Raw genomic sequence first — 16986 nt, 5'->3', positions numbered from 1 at the left:
ATGTTTCCTTTGTTATATTTTTAGAAGCACTAATTTGTGATTATAATTAATCAGAAGTCACTGCACAGAATGTTTTCCTCATATACAGTATGTGACCCCTCGTTTCTCCTGCTTTCTCTCCACAGCGTCCTGGCATGCCGTCTGGAGCGAGGATGCCCCACCAGGGAGCTCCCATGGGCCCCCCCGGCCCACCGTACGGAGGGAGCCCGGCGGTGCGGCCCGGCCTGCCCTCCCCGGTGATGGAGCCCAGTCGTAAGAGGCCTGCCCCCTCCCAGCAGGTCCAGCAGCAGCAGCAGCAGCAACAGCAGCAGCAGCAGCAGCAGCAGGCCGTCCAGAACCGGGCCAGAAAGTGAGTGTGAATCCAGACCAGCTCCTACCTAAACACTGCATGGCTTGCAGATAGAGCTCCCTGTTTGTCTGCTTTTGTGTGTGATGGTTGAGATCATGCAGGCTACGACGGCTGTGGTTACACTTTTAATGAGAAAAAAAATCTGAAAATCGTTCGCTCATATTGGCATCAGTCTCCAGAACCAAACATGGATATGGTTAGGAATCATGTGCAGGTGATGTAATAAGACCTGGGCATCGAACCACAATGTTTTTTATCGCCAACCATACCAAGCACCAAGTGCAATTCCAGATTAGAGTCATAATTTTGATAATTTTAGACTTTGTGTCATTCAGGAAAAATCTTCTTATATGGCTGCTTGTGTTAAGACAATATTAAATATAAGTTATTTGAGAAGTTTGGATTATTTTGTTAAATGATAAAATGGGTTTTGGAGAAAAAGAGATGTGTATTCCTCAAAGTAGGTATTGGAAAATGTACTTTTAATGGTTCAGACTGGCACCAGTATCAAATGATCTCTAACGATGCAAAGTTCTGCTATCGAGATGTACATTACAGATTGTGTTTAAATAATACTTAAATGATCAGTAACTTAATCAGACATAGACGTCGATTTATCAAGTAACTAGAGTCTATGCAAGCTGCTCTGTCTGGCTGCACTTTTGCACAGTGGTGCTATGAGCTAAATGCTAACGTCAACATGCTAACATGTTCACAGTGACAATGCTAATATGCTGATGTTTAGCAGGAACAACAGTACATGTCTAACATCTTAGTTTAGTGTGTTAGCATGCTAACATTCGCTAATTAGCATTCAACGCAGATTACGGCTGGATATATAATGTCCGTATAAATTTCATGCAAATCCACATAATGGTTGTTCATTTATTAGATGATAAACAACAATTAGATGTTTATTAGATATTTCAATGTGGACCAAAGTGGTGGACAGAGCAACTGACAGTGGGATCCTTAGCACCACACCACTAGCATGGCTAATAAAAAATGGCAAATATTTTCAGGTTTCAACTTCTCAGATTTGTCAATTTCCTCCTTTTCCTTGTTTTATATCATTTTAAATTAAATATCTTTAGGTTTTTAGTGTGATATATTGATATAAATATGATATATAACATATAGTATAATAATTTAATATATACATAATGTATAAATGATCATGGATTGATATGAAAAGATAATGAAAATCTTAAGTTGCAGAGCCTACACTACAAGACAGCCAGAGTGGACATACCTATACAGACAGTCATGTCCGTACTGTGATCTCCTAAAATCTGATCTCCTAAAATCAAAAATCATACCGAGAAGTGAAACCATGACCTTTGTGTGTCTCTGTTCAGCTTTCATTTCTGTTTTTGTATTGACTCTCTCCCACTGCTCCACCCTTTGAATCTTTTGCCTTGCTCGCTGCTCTGTGCATCCACTCCTCCTCTCAATCACTGCCACGACTGAATGTCCCTCCTCTGTTCACTCTCTACGCGTCTTTTAGTCGTTGTCGTCCAGTTTGCGCCATGCTCATATCTATGTGGGTTCTGTCTGCGGGCTTTCGGGGTCTAGTGCTTTGGCTAATTGTGACACTATCTATTGTCTGACTGCCATGTGCTAAAGATCTGAACATCAGTATCCCAGACGCACACACATCCACACACACACAGTGGATGGATGTCTATTAGTGAGACGAGTGTGTAGCAGGTATGGTCATTAGAAAGGAGATCAATATGCGCACTCAGTGGACCTCTGTCTCTCTCTGTCTCATTCTCTCAGTATCTGCAGCACGATTGATCCACTTACAATTAAGCAGGCTTGTCGAACAGGTCAGGGGAAATGTTGTCCTGCGCCGGGGCCTCAACCCCCAGAGCGTCCCGGCTGGCTGCGGAGGGTCTGATTGATGGTCCAGGGTGACCCGCGCAGGTGTCTCTGTCTCTTTCTGTTGCTTTTTGAGGAGCGCGTGTCCTCTGGCAAACAAGTTGATGCTCCAGCTCCCCGCTCTGCTCCATCCAGCTCAAACCCCACGCGGCTGCCAGCTGAAGCCACCTGTGTTTGCAGTGTCATTGAGACCTTATGGTCCCAGCTACACTCCCTCTGCAGAACAAACGCCATCCTACGCAAAGTTGCTGCTAAAAATAGGATTTAATCCCGGTTTGCTTTGCATAAAGTCTTATGAATACTCAACACTGTTTGCTAGAAATTACTTTTGTATGTTCCTAACTTGTTCAACCAAATATGTTTTATGGACAAACACTGTGTGTACTGTAGGAAGCACCACGTATACAAACCGCATATGACTCATATGTAGATGGTGGGTACAGGACTTGAACACCAGAGACCAAGGTGCACATCCTGAGTCCCAACTGTGGTTATATGACATGGAAAATACATTCATTTACAAGATTTTTCCCTTGATTTTAAAAGAAAACGTGCTTTGCTGTTGCAAATAGTATGCAAATGCAATTTCTAGGAGACATGGTTGAACACTTTTGTATCACCCAAAACACAATGATGTAAGAATAGATTTTAGTATACCTCTGTGGTTAAGTGTGGTTAATAGCAGAGAAAACTTGACTCAGTGGTTCTTAAAAAGCACATTAAAGCTAATTGTCTGTGCTTTAAAGGTCTTCTTAAAGATCTGTCAGAAAACATTACAGCGTCATCCTGGCCATAATGTTTCAGATGCATATCGTCACACGCATTTGCAAAGTTGACGCCATGTGGAATTGTCTAAAAAACTGTGTCCTGACTGGCTTTTCTCATCGCATTTCATACAATCTTAGGTTGTGCAGTTGCCCCACAAAGAGTGTCTTCTTTAGTTCGATAAAGTTAGTTGAAAACTTGGGGCTTTTCCATTTACACCTTCCACAAAACAGTTCTGCCTTTTGACATTTTGATGCGTCAAATGATTGCTTCTGATCTGAGAGTTTCCTAGCAACAAACACACAGCACTTCCGACAAAAAGTAGTCAAACAACAAACTTGACAAAAATTGGTGGTGGTTGCTGTGGTTGGCATCACCTTGAACATTGCCTCAAACGTGGCATCTTTTGTTCCCCATGAGGACTGCATTTCTTATGAAGCCCAGACCTTTTATATGAACCTCAAACCTTGGATTTTGCTCTTAAATTTGGTCTTTGTCCTTGAAGTAAGCCAAAAACGTTCCTTGCTGCTCATTTAACATGGTTACCTTAGGGTTGCTTAGGGTGCTGTCACATCTGAAAGTCCAAACCAAGGTCCATGTTTTTGTTACAACATGACATACCTGCATCGTCGTCATCACCTACATGGGCTGCATCTCCCTATACAACCTACATACAAACCGAACATTGATTGGTTCGTAGATGGGTGTGTGTCATGAGGACCAACTTCAAGTGAATACTCGAGACAAGTTTGCATTCACCAAAATGAACATCCTTGTCCTCTCTCTGCCTTTCATCCTCTCTGAAAACACCTGGAAAGAGTCGGCATTTTTATGAGTTTTTTCCAGTTGACTTTTCATAACGTCATCTGACCATGTTTCAGCTAAAAAGCTCTCCTCTACCCAGGAGCTGCTGTGGCTCATTTTTCCTTTTTCCCGCCATAGTTTCCTGTAATTGGTCCAAAAGTCCGAGCTATCTTAACAATCCTGTTTGGTCTTGTGGAGGTTTGGCACCTGTGATTTTGTTTTGGATCATACTGAAAAGCCTGAAAGTTTGGACCCCAAACGAGCCCCATGGGAACATCACTAGCTTCAGGTGATAATGAAACATGTTTCACGGTGTTAGGCCAGCTGGGTTAAGGTGCAGGACTGGAGCTGAATTATGTGGTCAAGAGTTGTTTTTGGCAGTGGAAGGTTTGAGATTTTGGTTTGGAAAACGAGCGAAAAGGTGTGAGTAGCATGCATGTTGTCTTCATCTGCCCCCGAGAACCCACTGCACATCACTTCACATGGAACGTCCATATTTGCAACTCAAACAAAAGAGCTAAACTTGAGCGCTGCTTGTTTGCTCCTTTCCATGTGATACACAAGTTCACAATGTGTCCATTGTCAGTGTATTGTCTGTCTGTGTGTGTGAAGCATGATTGTTTTGGTTCACTGAGAAACTTTGTTGAATGAGCGTGTCCCTCAGATGAGACGCCTCCCAGGTCCTCCTCTGCTGCACTTTGTGCATGCATGGACGCAGTTACACGCCCATCCCAGTGCCTGCCCTTGTCTGAGTTTCAGAGTTTGCACCTACTAACAGACCCTTGAACTTAACACACATCCAACACATACAGACATATAAAGACCAGGTGTTTCCCCACTGACATCGTACTTTCTACCACTGAGTGTGTGTCTCGCCACAACTCTAATCGGACAACCTTCGAATCCTCACCAATTCTTAGGAAGCCAGTCGGATTCCCCGGAGCCAATGAGATGCCGGCGAGGCAGATGGACATGAGAGAGCCCCAATCAGATCCCACGCTCGGATCAAAGTAGGATTTTATTCTGCTGCATGTCCGTTTTCTTACATTTAGCCTTTCACCTGAGCCCAGCACTCCCTGAATGAGTTGTTTTTGGCCAACCATGCGTACAGGCCTAGATGTTGACCCCTAAAATGTAGTGGTGCATGCTTTGGACTGGAGCATGGCATGATGGGAACAGTTTTTTTCAGGTGGAACAGAAAAATAAAGTAGAACCCCATCTCAAACCCCCTTTAAACCAGTTTAAAATGATGGATTGTTATGATGCAGGTTCATGTTTTCCTTTGCAATGCACCCCTGGATCTTTCTATTCTCCTTGCAGCAGGCTTGTTTCAGTATTTGGCATGCTGATGTAGCACACTGCTTCGCAGACCGTGTGATAGCAAACCTCTCTACACTGCAAAAAAAAAAAAAAAACTCTACAAGCAAGAAAAAATATTATGTAATCTAAAGACATTTTCTACCATCAAACAGGATTTGGCGATATGATGATATAATACATCCCCATAGCTCTACTTTTGTCAGGTGCTTGTGGGTAATGTTATTAATGAATGAGCACCTGGATTTTTCAGGCATGTTGGAGTAGCCAAAAACAGACATTCCCATTTACTAACATTACTTACTGATCTGTATATATATTGATTTTGCAGCATGAAATGGCTGACGATGCTATCTACATCGCCCACCCCTAGTATCTAAGAAAAAAATAAGTAAAAAAAAAAAAAAGTTTTTAACTAACATAGAAATCTCTATCTACCCTTGAAAGGAAACGTTCAACAATTTGGGAAACACGCTTATTCACTCTGCTGTTGAGAATCAGATGAGAAGATCAATACACTATCTTACCTGCTAAATAATGCTAGCAGCCAGTTAGCCTAGCTTAGCACAAAGACTGAAAACAGAGGGAAATAGCTAGCCTGGCTCTGTTGGAAGGTAACAAAATCCACCTGCCAGCACCTCTGAAGCTCCCTTACTACCAAGTTTGTTAAAGCAAGTGTAAAAATGATAAGTTGTGATTTTACAGGGTGTTAGCTTGTGTGTGGAACGGTTTCTTGCTTGGGAGCAGAAATTAACCCACCGTAAATCCACACCTTTTTAAACTTTAGTTTGTGTGCACTAAACATGCAGATGTTAGATGTGATTTAGTGAACTTTAGGGCTGCTGGTAGGTGGATTTTTGCTACCTACCAGAACCAGGCTAGCTGTTTCCCTGTTGCCAATCTTTATGTAAAGCTAAGCTAACTTATGCTAGCTGTTGTCTTCTAATTAGCAGACAGATATGAGTGCTATCTATCTCCTCATCTAATTCTTTGCAAAAAGACTTGATAAAATCAGTGAAACTTGTCAAATTGCCAATAAAGATACTTGAAAGTAGCTTATCTTTTAATGTTGCTGAATTTAACAGTTAAAATCCTTAAACGGGACTACAGAGAAGAATCTGAAACCTTTCATATAAGACATGAAGTCCTTTGCTTCTTTACACCTTTTCGGAGCTTTGCCAGGAGGATGTCTCACCTACAAGGAAAGATTACTGATCTTTAAGGAGATAATTGTGTTTAAATCATCCTAACATAAGTTATCCTGTCTTTTTTTTTTTTTTGAATGACTCTTTTTGCAGTGTAGTGTCATTTAGATGTTTTAAGCAGTTTTTCCTTCTGCAGGCGACTTGCATGAATTTCCACGGGTGCTCCACATGTCACAGCTGTCCACAGATGTTGATTGGAATATTTAAGGAGAAGACGGCTTTAGTGTTGTTTTTGTGATCAGTTTAACGGAGTAAGAAAGTCCTGACAAAGGCACCAACTTATTGTCCCTCCTGGGTAAACGTAAGATAAAAAACATGGTATTGGTAAACAAATGTTGTTCTCACACAGCAGGAAATGCCAGGAATTCATGAATGAAAACATCTACACACACACACACACACACACACACACACGTACACACACACGTACACATACATTCTCCTGATCTTTAAGACTCTGCATTCCCAAAAGCTCTTGAACACACATCCTGTCACCACCCGAGTTCTGCTGCAGCAGTCATTCTGCAGAGTGTGTGTGTGTGTGTGTGTGTGTGTGTGTGTGTGCGCGTGTGTGTGCAGTGAAAACATGTCAGGCAAGAGATGTGTGATGTGACACTTTTTTGGCTGTTGGAGGCTGTCGCTCTCCAGGTGGACCGCTGCATTTCACACAAGCACACGGGCACACACACACACACACACATACACACACACACACACACATGCGTGCACACACACTCACACACACACAGCTGGGATGCTGGGGTGCTGGATATGGCCCAGCATTTTAGCAGATGGCCTGGGTGCTACGCTATCAGTCACCATAGTAACATGCTCTCTTTTTCCTCTTTCTCTCTGTCTTTCTCTCCCTCTCTCTAGTGCTAAGAGAAGGAAAATGGCAGACAAGATTCTTCCGCAAAGGGTGAGGCTGCATATTTTTACCTTTGTTGCTCTGTTTTTTTCTCTCTGTGTGTGTATGTGTGTGTGTGTTGTTATCTTTTGTGTGCAGGAGAGAAAAATCCTGGTCGGGTTTTGATGTCAGGGGTTCTTGGAAAGCGCCGAGGGCCAGATGATTATGTGTTATTTCCAAATGAGAAGAGGGGATGAGGGGCGCGATCAGGAGGTTTTAGGGGGTTTCTTTAGGGTTTCAGCCTGTTATTTGGATGGTGGCTCATTGATTTAAATTGGAATAGTCAGCAGGATATTGCAGAGACGCAACCACAAGTAGAGGCGAAAGAGGCGGCAGAATCGCCGCGTTGCCACAGGTGAGTCTGTGCCGACTGAGGTTGTGATTTTCATCCCGTGGTCTCAGTTTTCGGGCCCTGTGCCACGCCATCACCTCACCACGTCCTGGCCAGCACATAGGAGGCTTTTGCGCTGAGACTATGGAGGTCTGGAGACTGTGAGCGCCTTGGCTCAGGTCTTATCCCCTAACATAACCCAGACAGAGAGATAGCAGTAGGCATGGCTGGGGGCGCCACTCCACAATAATGAGTCAGGGACGGGGAATGTCTGCCACACTCCTCCGTCTGCTCGGCACCTCAGCCCGGTGAAAGCCAGTGAGATGGAGATAGAGAAGGAATGAGAGGGAACAATGAAGGCAGCCATTTAGAAAGCAACATGAAAGAGGAGAGAAGAGGGAGGGAGGAGAAGGAGCGAACTGGAGGAGCGTGTGTGCACAGTTTGGCAAGTAAGCAGCAGCCCTTGATGCTCTGAGGACTTTCATCGGTATGGTAATGTCTCCAGTCCTGGCTGGTTGGCTGCACACTCTGCATCTCATTTTTATCCCCCAGTGTCACCAGGCTGGTGTGGACCAACGTATTGATGGTGAGCTGGGCAGCAGCAAAGGGACTCCTGTCAGCTTCATCTATGTTAAAGAATAAAAAAAGGCCTCTGGAGAAAAACAAGTCGCACATAGAGCAATTGTTATGTGCTAAAGTTCACATACTCTACTCCACATACTGGAGTTATTTGAATCTAATGAGGATTTTTATGGGGTGTCAAGGTATTAAGTCCTGAACCTCCTTTAAAGTCAGAGCGTCACAGGTTTATTTCCAGCAGGAGCCGAGAGTGAAACCTCTTTTTTTTTTTCTTAATTTGTAAGTATTTTTAGGCATTAGCTAGCTTATACCAAAGAGATCAGGGGAGAGCGATGAGGAAACAGCAGCTTAAGTACCGGGAACATAACAGTTCATGGTCAGCACATTAAACCCAGAGACCACCAAGGTGAGTTTAACCTCCTGTATGAACCCCACTGACCCACCAGTCAGTCAGTCAGCACACAATGATACCGTGCAGCCAAACCCTCTGACCTTTATGTCAGATTCTGGTGGAGATCTTAAACTTTCTAAAAAATAATTTCTGAATATGTCAGGCTGAATTTGGGGGTAAAATGATTGAGGAGATTTCCATTTGATGGAGAGGTGCAGCCACTGTCAGACAGTCTGGAGTCTTATTTGCCATTTAGGGCAACAGCATAAAGACTGGAAACTGGGGGAAGCAGCTTTGGCCAAAGGTGACGAACTCCATGACATCACGTCATCACATATAACTGGATGTGTCATTTTAACATGTCAGTGTTTGGACAGATTAAACAAATGAGATATAAAATGTTATCTAGTGAGCTTTGGATGTGCTGGAAGGTGGATTTTATTACCTTTGAACAGAGCCAGGCTAGCTGTTTCCGGTCTTTATGCTAAGCTAAGCTAACAGCTGCTGGCTGTAGTTAATAAATTGACAGTGGTATCAGTCTTCTCATCTAACTCTAAAGCAAATAAGTTGAGCTTTTCCCTTCGTTTTAATCTTAGTTATTATACCATTCCTTGAAAGGACATTACAGTAAGTTACAGGGCTGAATGTCCTTGCAACAAGACTCTGGACCCCCTGCAGCACCAAGGCAGGACAGACACCTAATCTGCTTAAGCCCCTTTGTGATATTCAGATAATAGATGTGAAGGAAATCTGGCTTCTTAATCTTATGTGATCATCTGCAGATTGTGACGTCAGGTTGTCTCCCCTCTGAGCAGATCCGTGAGCTGGTCCCAGAGTCTCAGGCCTACATGGACCTGCTGGCGTTTGAGCGCAAACTGGACCAGACCATCATGCGCAAACGTGTGGACATCCAGGAAGCACTGAAGAGACCAATGAAGGTAAGGACAGGAAAACGTGTATTTCACCCTTTTTACTTTTGTTTCATCTTCTGCCGTGTTGCGCTTCAATTAAGTTTATTGTGAACTGTCCGTTTAAACTGTGCTGTCTTATGTGCCCTTGTGTCAGCAGCAAAAGCGTAAACTGAGACTTTATATATCCAACACCTTCAACCCTGCCAGACCCGACGCTGATGACTCAGACGGCAGCATTGCATCGTGGGAACTGCGAGTAGAGGGGAAGCTGCTGGATGATGTGAGGTTTTTTTTTGTTTTTTTTTTCATCTGCAACACGCACTGCGTTCACACCGTCAATTTAAATGTGAAATAACTAAAAAATGCAGTTTCTGAGCTGCTGTGCAGTATTATATCATGTCTGGCAGATGAATCAAATGGCTGCTTGTTCTCTAAAAATTAACTGAGATCGTAATCTTCCCATTTAGTATGAAAGTGTGCCGCTCTGGGTCGTTTTTGGCCAGCAGTCACGCTCGGTAATGATGCGCTCAACGCAGCTTGGGACAGAAGAGTATCGACTGGCTGGAATCTAAAATGAATGATTGATGTCGTTGAGTGACTGTAGATGCTGCATGAGAAGCAGGATGGTCTTACATTTGCTTTGCACCGTAAGCTTCAGGGCAAGGCCTTCATTTCACAGCGGTAGGAAGCATTTAAGTTTCACAAACCACAAATATTTCTGGTCGAGCTCGGAGGAAGTGGACCCTGAGAATGTCTAGTGTCTCTCTTTCTTTGTGATCTCACTCAGCCTCTTGTGGGTTTGTGTTGAGTAACGCTGCTATAAGAAAAGACACAGCGGCAAGTCTTTGCTTGTGCGTGTGTGCGCGTTCGACATGCATATGTGCCTGATTTTAGACGTCAACTGACCACCTCTCTCTCTGTTTCACAGCCGGGGAAGCAGAAGAAGAAGTTCTCTTCGTTTTTTAAGAGCCTTGTGATTGAGCTGGACAAAGAACTCTACGGTCCTGATAACCACCTGGTTGAGGTCAGTTCAAACATGGCCGCTGCACCCTGCGCACAGAGGAAGAGGCTCCTTTAAGAGCTGCAGAGTTAACATGTGATCAACCTTTCGCCTGCTCTTACAAAATGATTGCAGACTTTTTAGTGTTTGTCTCAGTGATCAGTGTTTTTGGCTGAATTTAATCTTTTAGCCACAAATAACAAACATGCTAACATGCTAAGTAGATAGCAGTCTATGAGTATTTGGACAGTAACACATTTTTTGCTCCAGCACAGTCGAGTTGAAATCAAAGTATGAATATGAGAGTAAAACGCTGACATCCACCTCTAAAGGAATACTCGACCTAAAATAGATTTTTCAGTAATAAATACTCAACTTCTGTAGTCTTGAAGCTACAGCCAGGAGACCGTTCAGACTGCTCATTTTTGCTTTTTACCTTTGGCTTATGGACAGATTAAACAAATGAGATATAACGTCTTAATTATTGAGCTTTAGAGGTGATTTTTGTTTTATTTTTGGACAGAGCCAGGTTAGCTGATTAGCCCTGTCTTCAGTCTTTCTACTAAAGCTAAGCTAGCTTCATGTTAAGCAGACAGGTATGAGGGTGGTACCGATCTGTTTTTGTTGTTTTCGCTCGTTTTTGCTAATGATTTTTGGGGCGAAGCGCTGAGTTTCAGGGAAAGAAAAACACAGGTGAAGATGATTTCTTGATCATGGCTCAGTTCAGTGAAGGCTCTCCCACACAGGTGTTTCTACTGATGTTGCCTGATCAGACTTTTTTTAAGCAGTTGCAGTGGATGTTTCTGTAATTTATCCCTCAGCAGGCACATTTTGCAAAATATCAAACTTCCCTAAAGCTTCAATGTTTCATCTCCTCAGTGCGTTTTGACAACATTCACATGTGGATAACTTGCCTGATGGTCACTTCATAGGTCAGTGTTTTCATTAGAGATCGCATCTTTTAGCGGTAAAGTTCTTTTATACGCTGCACAAATTGGTGAATCAGACTGTTGAGCCGTGCAGTCAGGGTCGGTGACGGCCTCTTCATCATGCAGACGAGAGCCGTTCATTGAAAATTCTTGTTTTGTGATGTCTGGTTTAGTCGTGAGCTGCAGTCACCCCAACTAACCTGCTCCTTTTTACATGCCCATTGGATAAATATAAAATAAAACAGATGGAGAGAGCGGACTGCCCTCTCTCCTTTTTAATAAATTGATTTTCTCTAACAACATAAAGGAGAGGAGGTTTTTTTTCCCCAACATTGCAAGGTTGCTTTAACATGCAGGTGTGAAAGCTGGAGAGAACAAGTGCTTACTTATTAAAAAAACAATCATTAGCCGCCCTTCACTTTATATCTTCACAAAAAGTATTGACTTTAAAAAAAAATCCCACTTTAAGAGTTTCAGAGTGAAAATTATGACTTCTCAAGGTTCCTCCTTTTAAGAGGGTATTTTAGCAAAGCACTCAGGTGCTTCGCTTTGAATGATTTTCCATCAAAAGAAATTTTTCTCTACCTTGAGGTACAATCAGTACTTAATCTGTTCTGAGTCAGCCATTGATTGAAGGAAAACATTACTCTGTATTGCATGCCAAGTTACTGCAGTCCAATGTACAGATGGTGTTTTAAGTGCTTTTTCTTTTCAGTTTGTGAGCAGTTAAGGTAAAATGGGCATGTAAATAATATTTCATCTGCGGTGAGAAACACGGAAGGCTCTGATACTCTATACGTAAACACAAAGACTACAACACAGCGTCTTATAGGAATAGTTGTATTTGGCCGGCCTGAGGTTTAGTTTTTCTGTCATTTCACTTCAAGTCTCCGCTGATGGCGTGATTGCGATGACGTTCGGCTGCACAGCCACATGATTAACCTTTTGCGATCTAGCCAGTGCAGTGTCTCTGTGCATTAGCTTCACGTTTCATCAAAGCACAAACTTAACACTCCAGGTCAAACTCAAGCCTGCTGGGTACAGACGCACTCGAGTGACTTGTTTGTTTTCTTTTTGCACACATGTTGATTGCACCGATTCTCCCGCCTCAAACAGGCTGCGGTTTTCTTAAAGCCCCTGAAAACTCGCTTTCTCTAAAACATTTTAACATAACATTTAGCAGGAATATGAGTTTAAGGAAGAACATCCTCGGGTGTTATTCATGAAGACGTCAACATGGCTAATGTTAGCGTGCTAGCGTTCTCACAGTGACAATGCTAACATGCTGATGTTTAGCAGGTGTAATGTTTACTGTGTCAGATGGCATGCTAGCACTTGCTAATAAGCACTAAATGCAAAGAATAGATGACAAAAACACTGAAATCTTCCAGGACATGTGGTCCAGTACACATGTTTCCTAATGGAAACCCTTCCTGAGGGCGACATCAGTGTGTGTAACACAGCAATCCATCCAGCAGCTACTGACGAGACGATACGTCGTTTACAAACCATGGACTTCTGTATTCAATTTCATGCAAGAAGATCGACCAAAGAGCTGACGTTGGCACCGTTACAGCCATGGCGCTGGCGTGTCTGAAGAACTCTGCTTCTTGAGCCCTGTGTGGGTGTGGTTTGACCACATTTAACTCACACAACTCGAGACATAAGTGAACAACCGCACAACTGTCAGATGTTGTTAAAACTCAGATTTGTGCGGGAAATATGTGACGTCACCTTTGTCCAACCGAGCCCGCCCACTTCAAACCAGAGAGGAAACTGAAATATATAAAAATCTCTCTGTAAAATAACCAAAAGGCTTCTAACTTTGGCAGAAAAAAGTGTCGTGTTGAATCAGATTGCTCATCGTAGGGGAAAATGAGCCATCCAGGGCCTTTAAAGCAGGAATTCATCAGAGATTCTGATTAATAAAGTGTGAAAGAAACAGAAAATGAAGTGTGAAACTAACAAAATAATCCTCCAGTGTGAATAAACGGCCTCAGTTTGGGGTGTGTAGTCACTGTGTGGCCATTTGATCTTTCAGTGGCACCGCACACCCACCACCCAGGAGACGGACGGCTTCCAGGTGAAAAGGCCGGGAGACGTGAGCGTGCGCTGCACTCTGCTGCTGATGCTGGACTACCAGGTGAGGGGCCCGGGCCCCGGGGCCACGCAGTCGCATGGCGGCTCACTACTCTGTCCTGAAATAGACTCTCCTCTGTTATGACTCTGTGACTAATGCATGGCATGAAAGCAGCTGTTGTAGTGACAACCTGCAGGCCTCACATCACTGATAACCACCGGCGTACAGAAACATTACAGAGTCCATTTAGGACTCCGTTTTTGAACCTGACATCCGTTCCCATGCTGGGGGAAATGCGATAAGGATGTCAGATGCGATGAAGCCGATGTAAAGGCTCTGAGGTGGGCGGTTGTATTAAGTGTTGTAATGCGTCTCCGCAGCCTCCCCAGTTTAAGCTGGACCCTCGCCTGGCCCGCCTGCTTGGCATTCACACTCAGACCCGCTCCTGCATCATCCAGGCCCTCTGGCAGTACATCAAGACCAACAAGCTGCAGGACTCCCATGACAAGGAGTACATCAACTGTGACAAGTACTTCCAACAGGTATGGGCCCCTCTGTGTGCCATAAATCACACGGTTGTTGCATGAATATTAATACAGTGAAGTATGCAGTGGTGGAAGAAGTACTCAGATCTTTTACTAAAATACTAATTTAAATTTTACTCAAGTAAAAGTACAATCATGTAAATGTATTTAAAGCATCAAAAGGAAAATATACTGTTGTGCAAATTATATATTATTATATTGTACATCATTGGATGATTGCTACTGATGAATTCATGTGCACGTGGTACACAGCAGAGCTAGTTTTAACGACCTTAAACGGTGAAGTTTGGTACTTTGGTGAAGTCCCCAACCAAGAGGTCCATCACAGAATAAATCTGAGGGTTTGTGAGATGATTAATGAGGCAAGAAAGAAAAATATATAGATTTTTCTACAATATTTGATTTTTAGTGACGATATCAGAAATCTTGATCTTGAATAGTGACAATCCTGATTCCTAAAAGGTTTGGATGCTGTGTGAAATTAATAAAACAGAATATGATCATCAGTTAATCCTTTTTGACAGAAGCTCCATTGAAAACGTGAATACACATAGTAAAATGTGTTTTTGTGTCTGCAGCTGTGGTTCTCTCACACGTCATTTCTTCCTCCACAGATATTCGACTGCCCTCGGCTGAAGTTCTCTGAGATCCCTCAGCGTCTCACCAACCTCCTCTTACCCCCCGACCCCATCGTCATCAACCATGTTATCAGGTAGATTTTACTCATCTAACCAGGAAAGCGCAGTGGAGACTCGAACCTATATAAAGAAGAGTTTGTGCTGAGCCGCGGTTCCTCGTGTTCCTTTGATATTTCTGCCTGGATGTATTTATGTTATAGCTCAGGAGAACATTGTGAAAAGTGACATTTAGAAAGTGACATTTAAAAAGTTATTTTATTAAAATAGCTGTAAAAGTTTTCTTTGTTTTGTCAGTGTGGCTGCAGGAGTTAGAAAATGTGCCCTCAAGCTGTTTCCAAATTGTTATAATGACTTGTTTTTCTTTCATTTTCAGTAAACTTTATTACAAAACGTAAAAATAGAATCATTGTAAAGAAAAAGTGGTGGCCATTAGACATAAACAGTACCACGAAAACACCTAATTAATGTTTTCTCTTGGACTCGTGACTGTTAAGGAAAGAAAAGAAGAGAAACATCTAATGTGGGAACAGAAGTGCAGCATGGATTCAGTGATCCTGCAGAAAGATCTCTGTCTTAACCGTGTTTGCTCCCCGGCAGCGTGGATCCCAACGACCAGAAGAAGACGGCCTGCTACGACATCGACGTGGAGGTGGAGGACCCCCTGAAGAGCCAGATGAGCAGCTTCCTCCTCTCCACCGCCAACCAGCAGGAAATCGCCTCGCTCGACAACAAGGTGAGATCGGCGCCGTCGCAGGATACGAACTCTGATTAACTCTGCTTCGCCTTTGATGCCGTAAATCACGCTGAGGTGACGAGGACGCCGCCTCGCGGGGACAACCGAGTTTATGGCACACACGCTTTAACGGGAGTTTTTGTTTTACTGCGCTAGTTCGCTTGTGGCGGATTTCACGCCCTGTTGATTTGAAGGTGGGAGCTGCTGTTAATGTTTGAGCGAGATTTAGGTTTAACAGAAAGATTTTAAATTTTAAGCCGACAGATTTGTCAAGAGCAGGTGGGCGTGGGCGAGCAGGGAGGAACAACAAAACATTCAGTGAAAACAAATATGGCTGCTTTTATCACAGGGAGTCTGTAAAAATTCAGTTGTATTAATGTTAGTCCTGACAAGTCATCCTGAGTGTTTTACTGCTCCTCTCTCAGATCCACGAGACCATCGAGTCCATCAACCAGCTGAAGATCCAGAGGGACTTCATGCTCAGTTTCTCCAGAGATCCCAAGGGCTACATCCAGGACTGGCTCAAGTCCCAGAGCCGAGACCTAAAGGTTCAACGCTACTATTTATATGCACGCAGGCTCGTTTCCTTTTGTAACTTAAAGTCACATTGAGGCAACCTTTGTTTGACATGTGTTCTGGGTGTTGGGGACGGAAAATGAAATGCAGGAGGAGCATTCACGAATTTAAGGGAAACACCTCAGAAATGCTGCCTTATGCAGTCTAACTCTAAGTGTGATCGTTACTGACTGTGCCCTCTCATTGGCTGCAGCTAATGACGGACGTGGTGGGGAACCCTGAGGAGGAGAGGAGGGCGGCGTTTTACCACGAGCCCTGGTCCCAGGAGGCCGTCAGCCGCTATTTCTACTGCAAGGTGAGGAGACGCCGTCTGCATTGTGTTTCACGCTCACATCACTGACTCTGCCTCTCCGTGCATGTAGATGGACGTGTTTTCATTGTGTTTCCAGGTTGTCAGTCCGTCCGTCTGTCCGTCCCATTCTCGTGAACATGATATCTTCTTCAAATTTGGCACAAACGTTCACTTGGACTCCAGGATGAACTGATTTTGGTGCCCAATGGTCCCTGTGACCTCACAGAAGACTTTTTGACCAAAACTCGAGAATTCGTGCATGACTTTGGACCAAATTTCACATAACGTGATGACATTTTGGCTTTGTTCAGACTGCAGCCAGTTCAGATGTGTTTCTCGTATCAGATGTTAAAGGCAGACTGTCTGCGCTGAGATCAGGTTGCATTTGTGTGTCCAGACGTCACCAACCTATCTGCGTGGGTTTCTGTGGTAATGATGTAGGCGTCAGTAGCTACGTATGCTGGTGACTTGGCTTTCCAACAACAAGCAAGAGACATTTCCACCTTCTTCTGTACAGAAACTTCCCCCCAAAGTACCAGCAGACAGTTCATAACAGTGTCTGTCCATGCAGCGTTGTTCTGGCTCCTGCTCTGCTAATAGCAGCCTGGATTCTGCTCCGCCGCTCTGATGCGCCTCCATCACTCTGGATTTGACGTTGCTGGTGTGACGGAAAAGACGCTTTGAAATCTGATTTGAGCGTCAGGACTGAGACGCATCTGACTCATTCTAGTTTCTTCTTTTCTTTCCTCG

General features: G+C 43.6%; 1 protein-coding gene across 6 annotated transcripts in view; it reads left to right on the top strand.

Moving 5' to 3' along the window:
* Nucleotides 1-16986, top strand: part of smarcd3b (SWI/SNF related BAF chromatin remodeling complex subunit D3b) — a 40010-nt gene that overhangs the window by 20300 nt on the left and 2724 nt on the right. For 3 of the 6 annotated variants that reach the window (XR_013079387.1, XM_076761569.1, XM_076761567.1), the window contains exons 2-13: nt 126-349; nt 4723-4812; nt 7201-7243; nt 9348-9470; nt 9598-9723; nt 10372-10467; nt 13414-13515; nt 13833-13994; nt 14612-14709; nt 15233-15368; nt 15794-15916; nt 16138-16239. Coding sequence is in view for 5 of the 6 variants with exons in the window: in XM_076761569.1 (XP_076617684.1) it covers nt 126-349; nt 4723-4812; nt 7201-7243; nt 9348-9470; nt 9598-9723; nt 10372-10467; nt 13414-13515; nt 13833-13994; nt 14612-14709; nt 15233-15368; nt 15794-15916; nt 16138-16239 (1425 nt within the window). In the remaining variant the exon portion in view is untranslated. The remainder of the gene's footprint in view (nt 1-125; nt 350-4722; nt 4813-7200; nt 7244-9347; nt 9471-9597; nt 9724-10371; nt 10468-13413; nt 13516-13832; nt 13995-14611; nt 14710-15232; nt 15369-15793; nt 15917-16137; nt 16240-16986) is intronic. The other 3 variants (XM_076761568.1, XM_076761571.1, XM_076761570.1) reach the window with 3 other exon arrangements.

This window comes from Chaetodon auriga, chromosome 21 (genome assembly GCF_051107435.1).
Source record: "Chaetodon auriga isolate fChaAug3 chromosome 21, fChaAug3.hap1, whole genome shotgun sequence".
NCBI lineage: Eukaryota > Metazoa > Chordata > Actinopteri > Chaetodontiformes > Chaetodontidae > Chaetodon > Chaetodon auriga.
Note: the sequence above shows the minus strand (reverse complement) of the source record. Positions and strands in the feature narration are given on the sequence as shown.